Genomic DNA, 15759 nt, shown 5'->3' with positions numbered 1-15759 from the left:
CGCTGCGAGGTCTATCGCGATAGCTTAATTTCTCTATCGAGTAAAAGTTATATCGCGATACATATCGTTATATCGCCCAGCTCTACTTCCACCACAAAACACTGAAGCAAAGGGAAAAACAAGGAGAAAGGTCAGACTATCCTTACAAAAAAGTGGGAATGAAATGAAAGCAGGAAGTAAACCCAACATAACATAAGTCAGTGATGAATTAAAACAGGAGCTTTTTCTCTTGTGCACAAGTATGTCTAGTATATCTACCACTTATGCAACATATGCATATATTCAAACAGCATTCATGCATGTGAAATGATTTGCAATCAACACTCTGTAATAAAATCGCACTGCCCCTTCATATCCAAGTATAAGTGGTGTGGGGATATCCCCCCAAACAAACAGGGACACACAGCATCACACATGGAAACAACAATTATCGCTTCTCTGAAACAGAAGGAAAGGAAAACCATCTTTTGTGGGATGTCAGTGGGTCTGACAGCGCCTGAGGAGCATTTGAGAGATCAAGTCTGCTTCGCTATCATTAGACAGGAGGGGTTTCAAAAACGCAGCACACTGATCAGGGGGAAACATGCTGACAGCTCATAAAAAAGGGGGTGCTTGTGTATCAATTGAAACCCCCCCAGCAGCCGTGATTTTCTGCTCCCCTTAAACTCCTCGCACGTTATTTTGCCTCCTTCATTCCCAACACACAACGGCAGGCTCTGGTAGTCGACATCAAAGCACGATGGAACGAGGCGCATCATTAGCAGGAGAAGACAGAGGCAAGGGAGGATGAAATCATTTAGACGCCGCTGCGGAGGGGGAATTACTATGCCTGTCGGGACGACGGTGGTGTGAATGGAGCGAGCGGGAGTGTGGATGGGTGGAGAGGAGAGAGAAATGGTACAAACGACAAGAAACTGAAAAGTCAACACGAGCAGGTAAGGTAATGAGTGGCGGCAAAACAAGAAGAGTGCAAAAGAAACAAGAGGAAGCCACAAAGTGAGGAGGAAATTTTTGATTGAGAAACTGCAGCGGGTGAGGGCTATTTCCTGATAACGCACACGCGTGAGAAAATCACCATTGCTCTTTCCAATCATCTCTCATCGTACGGTTCCTCCCCGCCATGGTCTCCAGTGTCAGCCGCTCAGGCGGCCGTGTTTCACAGGCTGAACACAGTAATTGCAGGAACCAGAAAGATGAAATGTGAACTGTTGTGATGTTTTAAACATGACTCTGTTGTAGGCCGAACTCGCACAGGTCTGTGCCTGCTTAACAACCGCAGACTCTCAGTGATCATCAGTTCAATTCTTCTGAATAGAAGCATCTTTTTGGTAATTAATATAAAACGAGTTTTTAAAAACCATCAGATTTTTTTTTTTATTATTGCAATTGAGATTAAAACTGCATGACAAGAAAAACTAAATGCAGTTTCATGCAGGGGTCATTCCATCCAAAACCAGCCAATATTTAGAACATTAGATGAAAAACTTATGGTGCAAAGCCTGAACACGAGTGCTGTGAAATTTTAGCTTCATATTTCAAATAGTTTTCAAGATCCATTTCTTTTAAGTGATTTATCGACCGACTTTCAGGCATTTTATTCACACACTGAAATCTGAGGCAATGTTTGAACATGAATATCTCAAAGACTATCAGAGATAAAAGCCTGAAAATTTTCGCTGCTGTTTCGTACCTTAAAAATGAAACGGGCTCTGTAATTTGGAACAGACAAATCAAAAATGTATCTGCCTGAGTACTCATAACTTAAAATAAAACTAAAAGGCCAGCATGCCCACAAAGTCCCATATTTGAGTACAAGCTAACTAAAAACAGGCAACTAGTGACAATTTCTACATGATAAATAGCAGAATTATACACTACAGTAAACAAAAGCATGTAGAACACTATCGTGGGATTAGTCACAAAAATGAAAAGATGCCATTTTTATTTAAATGTCATGCTGGATTGAACAAATATGACAAGTTGAAACACACAAAAAATATCAGTGTATCCCATTCGCTTCCACTTCCTTTATCAGGGTCGCGGGGGGCTGGAGCCTATTCCAGATGTCATATGGCGAGAGGCGGTGCACACCCTGAGCAAGTCACCAGTCCATCACAGGGCTAACACATAGACTCAGACAACCATTCGTACTCACATTCACTCCTGCATTCACACCTATGGGCAATTTTCCAATTAACCTACCCCCACTAAGTGCATGTCTTTGGACTGTGAGCGGACCGGAGAGAATATAACTTAGAAAATAATGTTGTTAAACATGTTCATATATTTTATTTTAGAGACCTGAGTCAAATATTTTAGAATATTTACTGCTCCAATTTGCACAAAAATTGTATAGTCCAAAGTTTAAATATGCAATATACAATGATTGCCTCAGTCTGTGTTTATTTTGTGACTGGATGGCGAGCGGGTGCTGGTGGTTCCTTGCTAATGCGAAGTCAAATTGGTTTCAAAGAGGTATACGGTGCAGCGCCAAAAACCTCTTTGCAATTTCTTTGGCTGCTAGCAGGTTTCCATGGTCGCCCATAGTTTGCATGGAGGAGTTTGCAAACCTGCAATGAAACTCTGACACAAACAAAAGGACAAAGTTCACCTTCAAAGTAAAAGCTGCCCCTTTGAAATGTGTTGCTTTCGGTGGAAGGCCACACGTTTTAGTCTGAAGGCCACCCTTTTTTTTCCAGTTTCAAGTGTCTACAGTTCACAGAATAAAAGGCAGATTCAACATATTCATGAATCAAACAGTTTATTATTGCTAAGGACAGACGACCTTTAACTAGTTAATAACCTCCAGTTTTAAAAGTCATATGATAGCCTCAATGTTAATTAAATATAATGCAAAGTTAAGCCTTTTTATGTTTTATTCAAGGTGCTGAGGCACACTATGGCTGATTTATCACCCATGATTACATCATTGCTCACACACAAACTTTGACCTTTCCGTGTATCGTTGGGCCTAACTGTCCATCTGGTCATTGGACTTTATAGTGCGGATGCTGACATGTTTTATCACTGATATAAATAATTAAAAAGACCCACATTTTAATACAAATTGAATTTTCCTCAAAATAAAGATAATATTCATCTAGGCTCAGGTTTCGTGTTGGTGATAGTGTAGCGTAGACGCTGTAGTGCATTATTAGAAGGGTTACTGTTAAGAAAAACATCATAAAACATGAATTTAATAGGGAAAAGATGCACCGAACAAAAGCACAAAAACCTCAATGAACCCTCTGGGTTTTAAAGATAACCACTCCCCATTTTGTCCCATAGATTGCAATTGACCTAATATATGGCCCTCTGTTATCTGCAGTGTTCATTTTATTTGCATTTGACACAACAGAGGCTTATCTTGCTAGTTTTCACACAAAGCCTCGCTAACATCCCTCTGCAACACAAAAACAAAGTCAGAGATATCGAATCTTTTCAAAAACTAAAACTCTGGATAAATGAAAGTGAGCAGGACTGAGAGGGAAACCAGCTCTCTCTGTCTGACAGGGTCTCGTACTGTAAAAATAGAGGGTAGTCATCAGAGCCCCTGAGAAAAGCACCAGAACTGATCTGGCATATGAAAGAAAACCGATGACCTTATTTTTCGCTGTTTGCATCCATGTGCGCTGCTGTTTGAGAGCAAAATAGGTGGACTGGGACGCTGATACGAAATCTAATTTCAGCTCATAATGATGCACGGAGAGAGCGCGCACACGTGTGTGTGTTTGCATTTTACCGTCATTGCCTTGGCTTCCTTCTCTCTTCAGCATCTGTACCGCCCCCACATATTTCTTCAGCTGGACCTTCAGGACCTCATTCTCCCTGCACAAACAGACACACAAAGCTTAAACAGAAGAAAACAGAGGGCTAAAACAAGAAGGTTATAGCTACAACGCATTGTATGCAGGTCGTTTTCAATGCCAAATATCCTTAGTGTCATTAAGTAAGGACACTTAAAGATAATGTACTGATTAATGGAGAGCTAGGATGGCAATATAAGTGCAAAAATATACTGCGTATGACCGGAAGGTTCTCTGACAAAGTTTCTAGAAATTGTTTTTTCCTCCGTTTCGAGCTGGGCCCTTTAGTTCCCATTAAGGGAAACATTAATGATACAGCGTATAGTGATATTTTAGATAATGTGCGCTTCCAATAGTGTGACAATAATTTGGTGGGAAATGTCCCTTAGCGTTTCAATATGAGCTCTTCCTCACAATGCAAATGTACATGAATTTAATAAACTTCTAATGTTCTCATTCAAATATCTGATGGATCGTCTTGGCTTTAGCTCCAGTCTGACTCTGCATGGCGTGATTTGAATGCAATCATATGGAAATCTTTTCACTCATGCAGAAATGATCATTCTGGAGCAAATTAAAAAATTATCAGACTAATTACTGCAAAGGTACTTGATGTAAAAGAGAAAAGAGATCGTGTGTCTCGAGCTCATGAATCTCAGTTCTGAATTTTTTGTTTCTTCTTCTAGGTTTACTCTCTATCCAGACAAAGCAATACAGTTAGGTGCTTTACTATCTCCCAAATGAGGAAGAAGTCAGGCTGGCCTTGAGGCCTCTCTACAGACTGAAATAGAAGATGCCTGAGAAGAAAACATGAGGCCAAATACAGGGTCAGATCAGTGCACTGTAGTAAAGCTAGGCATGGCCTTTTCAAACCTCCCCAAAACAGTGAGACCCCAACAAATAAAGAGACCTACTTTTCCCACCCTTCACAATTGTTATAACTTACAATTCCCTCAAACAACTGCACTGCAAGCTTTGTGCCATCTTTTAGAAACGCAGTTACTTGTAAATTTGGCGAGAATCCACTGTTACCTGGAGAAAAGAAACCACTTCAGCTGTTTCTAAATTACAGGCACATGTAATCATACTGCTTGACTATCCCACACAGATTCAGCACCAGTTGGATAAACCGGAACACTACTTATAGGTATATCAGGGCCTCTGATAGTTCGGAGATGCATCTTAAGAGCCCTTGAAAATGTAAACGCACATGTTGTACTGTGACCGAGGACACAGGCACAAAGACGCGGTGACAAAGAAAGGGACTGAGAGACAGACGCAGTCTCCTTACAAGCCGTAGCCGGCTGAGCATCGTCGACTTTGGGGAAGAAATCAATCAGAACTGGAAGTGCGGCTTTATGCCCTTGGCAGTTACATCTAACAGTCTTTGTCTTGCACCGCCGTCGCGCCCCCACACCGCCACCCAAACCCTCATTCTCCACGGGTGATGTTTGGTGCCCTGCTTATCAGCCCTCATTCACAACCAACAAAAGAGGGACCACCGGGGAAACTTCCTGAAATCCACATGACGAGCTCTCAGTGGAGCCGTCCACACGGTTATCAGAACAACCCGCAGCCCAGATGCTTTTTCAGCCTGATTTAATTATAGCTAATACACACCGCCTGCTTTACAGAGTGTGTGTGTGTGTGTGTGTGTGTGTAGCGGGTCGGACAGATACGCAGATATTCAGAACAGAGGAATCATTTTACTGATAAAAGGCCTTGTGTCTGCAGGATTTGACATAATGTGAGACACGTGAAGCTCAGGTTAAAGTGTTCTTCTATTACGAACTCGATGAATTTGGCTCTTTTACTTGCCGTCTGTCACGATGGCGTGTTAGAAATTGTTTTTTCACCCTTGTACGCGCACACAGCCTCTGCTCACTTGGTGGTTTCATCCTCCTAATCAATAGTCTCATTTTAAGACCACACAAAATGTGTAAGGAGGTGGGGCTCTAAAAGCCTTAGCAGCTCTATTATCTTCATCTCTACCAAGCATCTTTGTCCTCAGATTCTGTTAACATTCACAACAGTGCACTGCATTCCCAGAAGCCAACGTTGCCAGATTAAACTGTCATCAAGACCTTCAGTGGGTGCCTTTAAAGTCACCTACTCATCGTAAAAGTAGTTTAGTGTTCTGTTTTATTAAGAAACCCGGCTCCATGTAAGAGATAATGTTATCTCTATAATAAGATATCTGCACATCCGCAGGCCAGGGGTGGAAGCTTTCCGGCTTGTCATCTATTGATCAATCATGCTGCAGGCTTTGATTGCATGTAGGTGAACAGTCTGAGTTTACAGGAAAAGAGAAATTAAATTTGCTCAAACTTTTTTGTTTGTTTTTTTATAAATAATAACCCACGAATGGAGCAGGAAGTCATGGTCCTTAAAAATTAGCTGTGGCCTTCAGAAGCAGTTAAGTATACAAGCTAATGGACTGCAGATGAGATTGCAGTATTGACTTACAAAAAGACATGGCCACTTTATAAAACCCCTAATCACAGAGCTTGCCAAACAACGAGAAATTCATAATAGAGTTTAACCAGTGTCACTATCTGGAAGCGACAAGAAAACGGTTCTTTTCTTTGTTCTTTTTTAAATGTTTACTCAGGAAACCCTAAGTTAAGTTTATCGACATAGAAGTGGTGAATAAGTGAAGAAAAGCCCCACATCACTGGGGCCCATTTACTACTTATGTCACTGTAATTTTATTCAATTACATTTGAAAAACTATAAATCATATACGGTGGCTCTGAGAGGTCAAATGCACTGCAAGTTAAAGAAATCACCAGAACAGATAATGAGAAGTGACAGAAACCAAAACGTGAAGGACTCCACTGGGACACTTTAAAGAAGCAGACGATTCGTCGGTGCTGTGCAGGTAATGTTGATTTTAACCGCATGATTCATATTATACTACAGATACAAGTTTGCTATTAGCATGTGTTCCACAGCTGATCCGTCATGTTGTTGTCTCCCCCAAAACACTTCTTATTTAAAAAACACACTTTTTGTGAGTTTTTGCAACATTTTTTGTACCATTTCCATTTTGTTTAATTTTGTATTTTGCGCTTTTAAAGCTTTTTGTTTTTGTTTTGTTTTTTTTAAGTTGCAGTGCGTTTGACCTCTCAGGGCCACCGTAATAACACCCATCTAATAGACTACAGAAAACTAAATAACTGTATAAATATTAATATTTTTTTTCCAATAGGTGTTTTATAATTAGATGCCAGTTTGCATGTTTTCTAACAAAGAATTTATCCAGGTTTTTCTTTTTTGTTGTTGTTGCCAAAAATACCACAAGAGAAAAAAAAGTTTTAGCTTCTCGGTCATGTAAAATGTAATCAGACAGGCACCAAACAGCAGACAGACAAAGCCCATCGGACTCAGCAGTGAAGAATTTAGCAGGTAAAAAATTAGCTCTTACCCAGAGGAGTCGATGACGACAACAGAGCACAAAGCGTGAGTGTTTAGCAGGAGCCTCGTTACTGTTATTAAATACACCTGTGCTTTTCTGCCAGGTATGTAATACAGGTGTAGTAACAAAGGTTAATCAGGCTGCTTGCTCTCTTGCTTTCTTATGACTACATTAAATGTTGCTCTTATGGGCGATCGTGGCTCAAGAGTTGGGAGTTCGCCTTGTAATCTGAAGGTTGCCGGTTCGAGCCCCGGCTTGGACAGTCTCGGTCGTTGTGTCCTTGGGCGAGACACTTCACCCGTTGCCTACTGGTGGTGGTCAGAGGGCCCGGTGGCACCAGTGTTCGGCAGCCTCGCCTCTGTCAGTGCGCCCCAGGGTGGCTGTGGCTACAATGTAGCTGCCATCACCAGTGTGTGAACATGTGGATGACTGGATGTGTAAAGTGCTTTGGGGTCCTTAGGGACTAGTAAAGCGCTATACAAATACAGGCCATTTACCATTTATTACTCGTTGCATTATTATTATTGGTGTTATATAAAACATAATACTGGGGAATTATTTTCCCAAAGAAAAAAATCCAAACTGACTAAGTATTGATTTCAAGCCTTGACTATCTTCAGCAGGTGCCGTCGCTGCCTGTCATCTACTGTGAGCCTTTTCAAATCTCCACCGTCATTCTGCTTTTTTTATACCATTTAAATTATTATGCACTCACAATCGTTTCAACAGTTGTTATTGCAAGCTGTCAATAGAAAATAATAACCAGATGCCTGTCAGCTATTCAAGAATAAAATAAATAAAAAGAAACACACACACACACACACACACACACACACAGTTTTGTTTGTTCTCGAACAGCCGTTCCGAAAAATCATTCGGCAAGATTTGTCTGCTCTGAATAAACGATTCTTTAAACAAACAATACATTTTGCTGAATTATTGATCACTCTGATACAAGTAAAACACTTTGTGCCCGTGTGATGTGCTTGCTTTTGGAAAACAATGCCTGGGCCGGGAAAAACAAACAATCTTTCAACGGGATAAAATGTCACCTTGGTAAATACACTGCATCTGTCAACCTCAGCTGTGCTCTCCGCTGACAAGGAATTGTTGGTAATCAAGTGCATCAAGCTTGGAATTATTTGGCTCAGGTTTTGGGGACTGATTCGAATTGCTGATTAATTAAACTTGAGCGAACTTTGCAAAGTACACTGAACAATGTGTACAACTCCCTCCATTAAGAGCTGAGCATGTCTTTAGCACGGTAACATATAAGATAATATAAGTGGCCTGGTGGGGAATTTAGGGGAACGTACCCAAGCACTCGATAACACAGCAGCTGTCAGCGTGAGGATGATTCTGACCAAAGCCCCAATAACTGAACTGTTTTCAACTGAGTATTTTCAAATCCAATTTCAGGGCAGAGGGATAAAACACAGCCTGGAGGTGTGATAAACACCCTAGGTGTCCAGTATTGTGTCTGCAGTGGAGCAGCTTCCCTCAGGTCGTACCACAGCTCAGCCTCCCACATGCAATAAAAAATAATCCACCTGCTTAACACACAGCTCCTCTGTTTTTGCAAATACTTTTACATTTTTACTGGTTTATTTCAGGTTGTTTCTAAGTGTTGCGCCCCCTCAGCTTGATCCTTCCATGCAGGGCAGCAACCACACACTGTATTTTAAATACCCACTAAGACTGAACTCGTTGACTTTTGGTTTGCAGGAACTTCCTCAATGCCTTCAGTGAGTCTATCAAAACAAACTCAGTTCAGATATGTTCAGAACCACAGGACGAGAATTAAATAATGGATACGGAACAAAATTAAACCACAAAGCCAGAAGGGAGGAACGCCGCACAATTTCTCAATTCCGAAACTGAGAGCGATCCATTAAATTATCTGGTGCTTCTACTGGTGAGCAGGACGTGTAAACGTGACACATTCAAACTCATCTAAAACTCGAAGTGGGTTGTCTGCCTTGAGGGATGCTAAAGTTTTAAATTAGCGTGTTGAAAGTTAAGGACTCGGCATCTCTGTTAAATAAACTGCATCCTTCATCCAGCAGATATGGGACCAGCCACACACTGCTTTCTCATTAGGGGCAAACGTCTGCTCTAGAAACATTTAGTGTAAACGTCTGCTTAGAGGATAAGCCTATTAACTACACTGGGCAGTAAAACTGTTGAAGTCATCTCATCTTCCTCAGTGCGAGATAAGTAAGAAGGATAAACCGTGTGCGTGCAAAAGATTTAGAAAAAAGCAGGATTGTTTTGTGCGTGAAGGAAACAGCGGGGGAAAAGAAAAGCTACGTGGCTTAGAAACATTTAGAAAAGTATTTTATGTGCAAGTGAATGGGAGTGGGGAAAGAGCAAAAAACAGTGTGTGCTTAAGAGATAAAGAAATTATGAATATTTTGTTTAAAAGAAAGCAAAGAATGTGAAGTCTGAGAATGGGTTTTATATAATGGAAACACTGTAAGACACTGTTAGAAAGCCAGTAAAAAAAGGAGGGGGGGGGGCTCTTATCTTCTCTTAGAGTACAAGCAAAAAAACTATCTGAAAAGGAAAGCTTAAACTCAGACTACATACAGTAATTACTTAAACTGAATAGATGCCCTGAAGTGATTTTTTTCGTATTACATTTCCACATCCCTCCGTTTATTATCCCATGGTCTAAAGCCATCTTAATGTGCAATAAACACAGCATAAATTGGCTCTTCTTCAGGTACAGTCTGGCTCTGTTTGGAAGTAGTGAATGAGAGGTTCAAAGACGCCTTCAGAGATCAGCAGCTCAGTCGCTAGGTAATGCTCCCGAGTGCAATTTACTGCACTGCCATCTTTAAAAACATAAATAAAAAGCCCTTAAAGCATACATTCTCTCTCCTGACACACTTCTAGAGGCACATATATGCATTAAACATATAGATAAATCCACGCAGAGGCACAGCATGGCTGTGGGGTGGAGGACTGGGTTGTTAAAACTTCCGTTTGGGCAGAATGACATAACTGACTAAACACCTCCAACAAATAAACCGGGCAAACATCACAGCCGCTTGCTCTGCCACTTTATTTTATTTTATTTATTTATTTTTTTAGAAAAGCCGTACCAGACTGCTTGGAGAAAGGCGGCTCTGCCAGCTAAGAAAAAGGCATCTGCTCTCGTTTCTTTTGCATGCGAGTGTGTGCGCGCACGTATGTGTCCGCCTGTCCAACCACCCCCTCTCCCTGTGACGAGGAACTGCTAGCTGGCCCGAGCCCACTCGACTGGCCACCTTCCCGTCTTCCTGCTGCGAGAGGCCTGCTTTCCGCTCTGCCAACTGTCGCATGAAGAGGGGGGCAAGAAATAGTTGAGGGGAAAGATTTTCTGTGTGTCTGTCTCACTATTCTCTGAGGAATGAGCTTGAGGGTTAGACATTTAGAGCAAGGTCAATTGGTGTGGGACATTGCTATTTAGCAACAGCTTTCTGCTGACTTAATGCCTTGTGTCATTAGAAATGAAGAAATTAATATTAATCACAGTATTAATTAATAATATTCCAATATGCATTGCCATTAGGGAGTCATCATATTGATAACAAATTCATTTTACGGTGTAATAATGACGAGGATCATCTTAAGTGACAACAAAAACAAGGAGGCATCCAGATGGTAAGAGGAAAGGGCAACCAGTTTCAAAGTGCAGATCCTCCAGACTTTTTTGTTTGTTTGTTTTTGCCACAGTAGCTACTGAAGATAAAAGTCTGAAGCTTTTACTTTCGTTCTTATCAAGAAGATAATTCAGGACCTGTAATTTGGGACAGATACATTAAAAAATGCTTGAGTATTGGCTAGTTAAAAATGTCAAGTAAAAGCTCAAGCACTATTGCAAAATCCCACATTTGAGTACAAATTAGCAAAAAACTTTTTACACTCTTTTGAAATATAACTATATGAAATTTAGCACTCGTCACTAGTTGTCTTTTGATGTATGAAGTTTCTTTTTTATTAAGGTGTACTCAAATATAACTAGTCAATGCACAGAGATTTTTTAATGTATCCATCCCAAATTACAGGTCCTGATTCATTTTGATCATAAGAAAGAGCAGTGAAAATTTCAGGCTTTTACCTTTAATGGTTTTTGAGACACTGATGTTCAAATATTGCCTCAGATTTTAATGTGCTGACAGTAGGTCGATGGACCATATTTCTAAAAAGAATGTGTCCTGAAAAATATTTGATATATGAAGCTGAAATTTCACAGCACTCGTTATATAAATTCAACTTTTGGACCATAAAATTGTCACAAATAAGAGAAGGTTGAGCATAAGGCCCATGTTGATTTCATATGGAAGGACCCAATTATAAGAATCAGTCTAAACTCACTGGACGGTCACACCAAAAACTACGACTTTTATCTATTAGCTCCAATTTATATGAAGCAAAACATTTAAGATTTGACTTGCTACATGTGCAATATTCCTTCATAGGAAATCCAACAGGTGATGGAAATACAAAGAATGCAAATTCTTGGTGTGCGTACAGGACCACAAGAGAGGACTATTACATATGCGCTTGGGTTGTGGGTAGGGCTGCTCAATTAATCGAATTTTAATCACGATTACGATCTGGGCTTTCAACGATCATTAAAAATGACTGAGCCGATTATTAGCCCCTCCCTCATTTATCCGCGACACCTTAAAGGCCGGTCCGTGAAAATATTGTCGGGCATAAACCGGTCCGTGGCGCAAAAAAGGTTGGAGACCGCTGATTAAGAGGACCCGAGGGAAGCTCGGAAAGCTAAGCAGAAGTTATTTGGAGAGGAGAGTGACTGCTGTTGGTTGAAAAGAGAGGTAAAAAAAAAAAAACTTCAGTGGTGTTGCACACTATTTTATATTATTTTTTTAAAGTCATTGTTAACCCTTTAAATCCGGTCAGAGCAGCACGCTCCGTTTTGTGTAACTATTTTTAAATCCCTGTAGAACCTGAACCACGTAAGCTAGCGCAATAATTTGTTTTGCATATGAAACCGGAGGAGTTGTACTTACATCTGATGCCATCAGCTTGTCCTCGGTCACGGTTTCCTTCCACATAAAGCTTTGCAAAAATTGCATAAAAAGCGCTTGCAGGAACAAAAACGTAATATTCCAGAAACACGCTTTGCCGATCCGATCAGCTGTTCGTAACACTTCCCACATTGAAAAAGTCATCAGCCCGAACTGTTGCATGTCCGCCATTTCCTGGCCGAAACCGGAAGTGACGTCATTTTCGCGGAAATGTAGTTTTTTACTTGTAGGCCTTAAAAGCCTACACTGGTCATGTTTGACTTTTCTGAATAGTTGCTGGGATGCTTAGAGCTCGAATTGCACTGCTGGAAATAGTTTATTTTGATGCACATGCTGTTTTCTTTGCAAATTTGCATCATAGGATTGTTTTTTTTGTTTTTCCTGCAGTATATAAAAATTGGTGTATCTCCAAGATAAAACTATGAAGACACTCAAAATAAATTTCCTGTTGTTGTAAACTATTTTTTGCAACTTTTTTGTATTTAAAGTTTTGAGGGATAAACCTCTTAAATTTCTCCAAGTAGAAATATATGTAAAAAAAAACCAAAAACGATTTTCAATTTTTTTTTGTAATTTATTGCACTTTTTTGCAATTAATGTAGTTACTATGGACTTAATGCATACATATTATTAAAATATGGGCTATAACAGTTATTTAGCAACTTGAAATGCTCCCACAAATGGCACTACAACATGTAAAAAAATAATATAAGCTCTGGCGGACTTGGTTCTATAGTAGGTCTTAAAGGGTTAAATAAATATCGTCAAATAATCGAGATCTCAATTTCAGTGAAAATAATCGTGATTACCATTTTTGCCATAATCGAGCAGCCCTAGTTGTGGGTTGCAATGTCACAATGTGTGAGTATGGGTCTTACACTCTCGTGTTATATGTGGATGGATCTGTGAGTAAGTCGGTAAAGTGGGCAGCTGCTCGTTTTAGCCCACTCCCCTCTGCCTGAGTCTACGTCAGCCGGAATCTATGTATGGAGGCTTGCTCATCCTCCGCCACCCCCATGTACGACCAGGCTCACACACACGCAGGCATCCATACACGCTTTGTGTGTATATAAGACACTTCCTTTAGTATGGGTATCACTCTACTATGTAAGAAGGATCGTTCAGAAGATTTCTAAAATAAGATGACTTCCTCAAACAGCAGGACCATCTGGTGGTAAAGATAAAAAGTTAACCTGCACAGTGCCAGAGGCAGCAAAGTGATTCCTCTCAAATTAATCTCAGATTAAACAATGTCTCGATTAATTAAACGGGAGTAAAGCACTTCCATCGGGTCAACAAGAAAAGCAGTCGTTCTTATGAGTGTTAAGATGTTACCATTTCAGTGTCAAAACTGACTCAATTCACCATTAACGCAGTAATGATGAAGAATTGTGGGGCACATAGCAACAGTTGCCAGTAGCCGCTTTCACAGAATGATGCCGACAGCTCCAAGCCCTCATTCAGCGGCTAGCTGCTCCTTCAACGGTATTTATAGCCGCTATTGATCGAGACAGATTTGGCTGAGAAGGAAAAGCAGCACTTGAGATTTAGCAGCAGACTACAGAAACGGATTTATGTGTCTGAGTGCGATTGATTGTGTGAAAATGCAAACTGTAGGTCACAGTCCTCTCTTGTTCTCACTGCCTCTCTACCTCGTGTCATTTCCACCCCATTAAAGTGCTCCATATGAACATCATCACATATTAAACGGCTCAGTCAGCTGCTGCCCTGTCCGCTCCCAACAACAAACCCATCAGATTCAGTCTCCACACACTTAACTTGAGTCACCCAATCAATCCCAGCTAGTGGATTGATTTACTGTGGGAGGCTACAATCTTGCTTGCTGGGGCTTTCTGTTTCGACTGCTGCAGGATGACTAGTCATCTATTTAAAGGGCTCAGGGCTTGACTGAGGACTCTGGGCACATGCCAAGGTGATAGAGGCCACTTTCAGTGAACCGTAGATGGCCAATTATTGGGATAACACTGACTGTATCTGCGATTTAGGAAAATATTTAAATGTCATGCAGCTCCTGAGGGATACACATGGCCCTGAAGCCTCATCAGAAATGATCTCAGTGGAAGGGTGGCTGTCAAGAAGCCATTCTTAAGGAGGGGAAACCAGGAGAAAAAGGCTGAGGTATGAAAAATTACACAAGAACTGGACTCAAAATATTCTTTTATGGACTCAAAATGTATGAAGGAGAGGTACAACAGTGTCTACAGCCATCTGTAAAGCATAGTGGAGGCTCTGTCATGGTTTGGGGACGCGTTTCAGCCAGTGGTGTTGGGGATTTTGTTAAAAGTGACAGAATTATGAATGCAGAAAAATGCAGTCAGATTTTGAGCCACCATGCAATGCCATCTGTCATCTGTGACGCGTGCCATTAGAAATTGTTTTATTTTTCAGCGTGACACTGATTCCAAACACACTGCCAACGGAGTGAAAGCATACCTGGATAGAAAAACAAACACTGGAACATTATCAGTCAACATTACTGAAGCAGTGTGGGATCGTCCTGACAGAGAACAGAACAAAAGCCAACATCAAAGAGCTTTGAATGTCCTTCAAGAAACCTGGAGAACAATTCCACAAGACTACCTAAAGAAATGACAAGAAAGCTGCCTGACAGAGTTCAGACTGTGTTAAAGCACAAAAGGTGGTCCTAACAAGTATTGACTTTCAAACTCATTAGAATTGTGCAAACTGTTTTTCCCCTCTTCCATACATGTGCGCACACTTTTCAATCCATGACTGCACCTATTTCTCATTTTCCCCGCAAAATATATTGACTCAAGAATATATAAATTTAAAACTACTGTATGGGTAAATATGTGCCAGAAAATCATAAATGTTACAATTTCTTGCTAGAGGTGAAACCAGAAGATCATTTGACATCATATTCTGCCACTATTTTGTGTGCCCAAAGGGTTATAGTGTGGAAGCTTCGAATGGGACTTCATTTGTTATATCAGAGGTGCCATTAACAATTTTCTGACTGAAAGTCAACAAATTGAATAACCTGTGGTCCAAAGTGTCAATAAGAGTAAAAAATGAGTTTTCTGACCAGTAGACAAAAACAAATAAATCGTCTGTTTACGTCAGCGTGCAAATGCTTTGGCGCACACAATAATCTAAATTTACTGTCACCTGAAATCAAAAGCAGTATTTTTAAATCTGCACTCTTTGCTCTCATTCATTTGTTAAGAGTGCATTAACTTGTTAAACGTTAATAGAATAAGTCCCCTGCTACGTGCAGTTTCAATCATCCACTGTGCAGGCAGATGTTACGTATTAACGTATGGTCCGCAGTCATCACGTGTTACCTGGCCAGCGCCTGGACCTTCGCTGAGTGCCTCTCTTCCAGTTCTGCCAGCTTCTTCTTCAGCAGATCGGTTTCCTGCCTCAGGCCTGCTGAGTGCTCCATCTCCCCATCCAGCAGACTGCGAAGAGACCTAAAGAAAAAAACAATTTAAAAAGCAGCTGCCATGCA

General features: G+C 40.7%; 1 protein-coding gene across 1 annotated transcript in view; it reads right to left on the bottom strand.

The window, feature by feature from the left end:
• The window catches only part of snx29 (sorting nexin 29), a 147880-nt gene that overhangs the window by 112727 nt on the left and 19394 nt on the right, over window positions 1–15759 (bottom strand). The window contains exons 13-14 of the mRNA XM_085415884.1: window positions 15593–15721; window positions 3743–3828 (exon numbers count right to left, since the gene is read on the bottom strand). Coding sequence (XP_085272010.1) covers window positions 3743–3828; window positions 15593–15721 — 215 coding nt within the window. The remainder of the gene's footprint in view (window positions 1–3742; window positions 3829–15592; window positions 15722–15759) is intronic.

Source organism: Rhamphochromis longiceps, linkage group LG8 (genome assembly GCF_057381845.1).
Source record: "Rhamphochromis longiceps isolate RC_006_pf linkage group LG8, R_longiceps_female_GT1.1, whole genome shotgun sequence".
Classification (NCBI taxonomy): domain Eukaryota; kingdom Metazoa; phylum Chordata; class Actinopteri; order Cichliformes; family Cichlidae; genus Rhamphochromis; species Rhamphochromis longiceps.
Note: the sequence above shows the minus strand (reverse complement) of the source record. Positions and strands in the feature narration are given on the sequence as shown.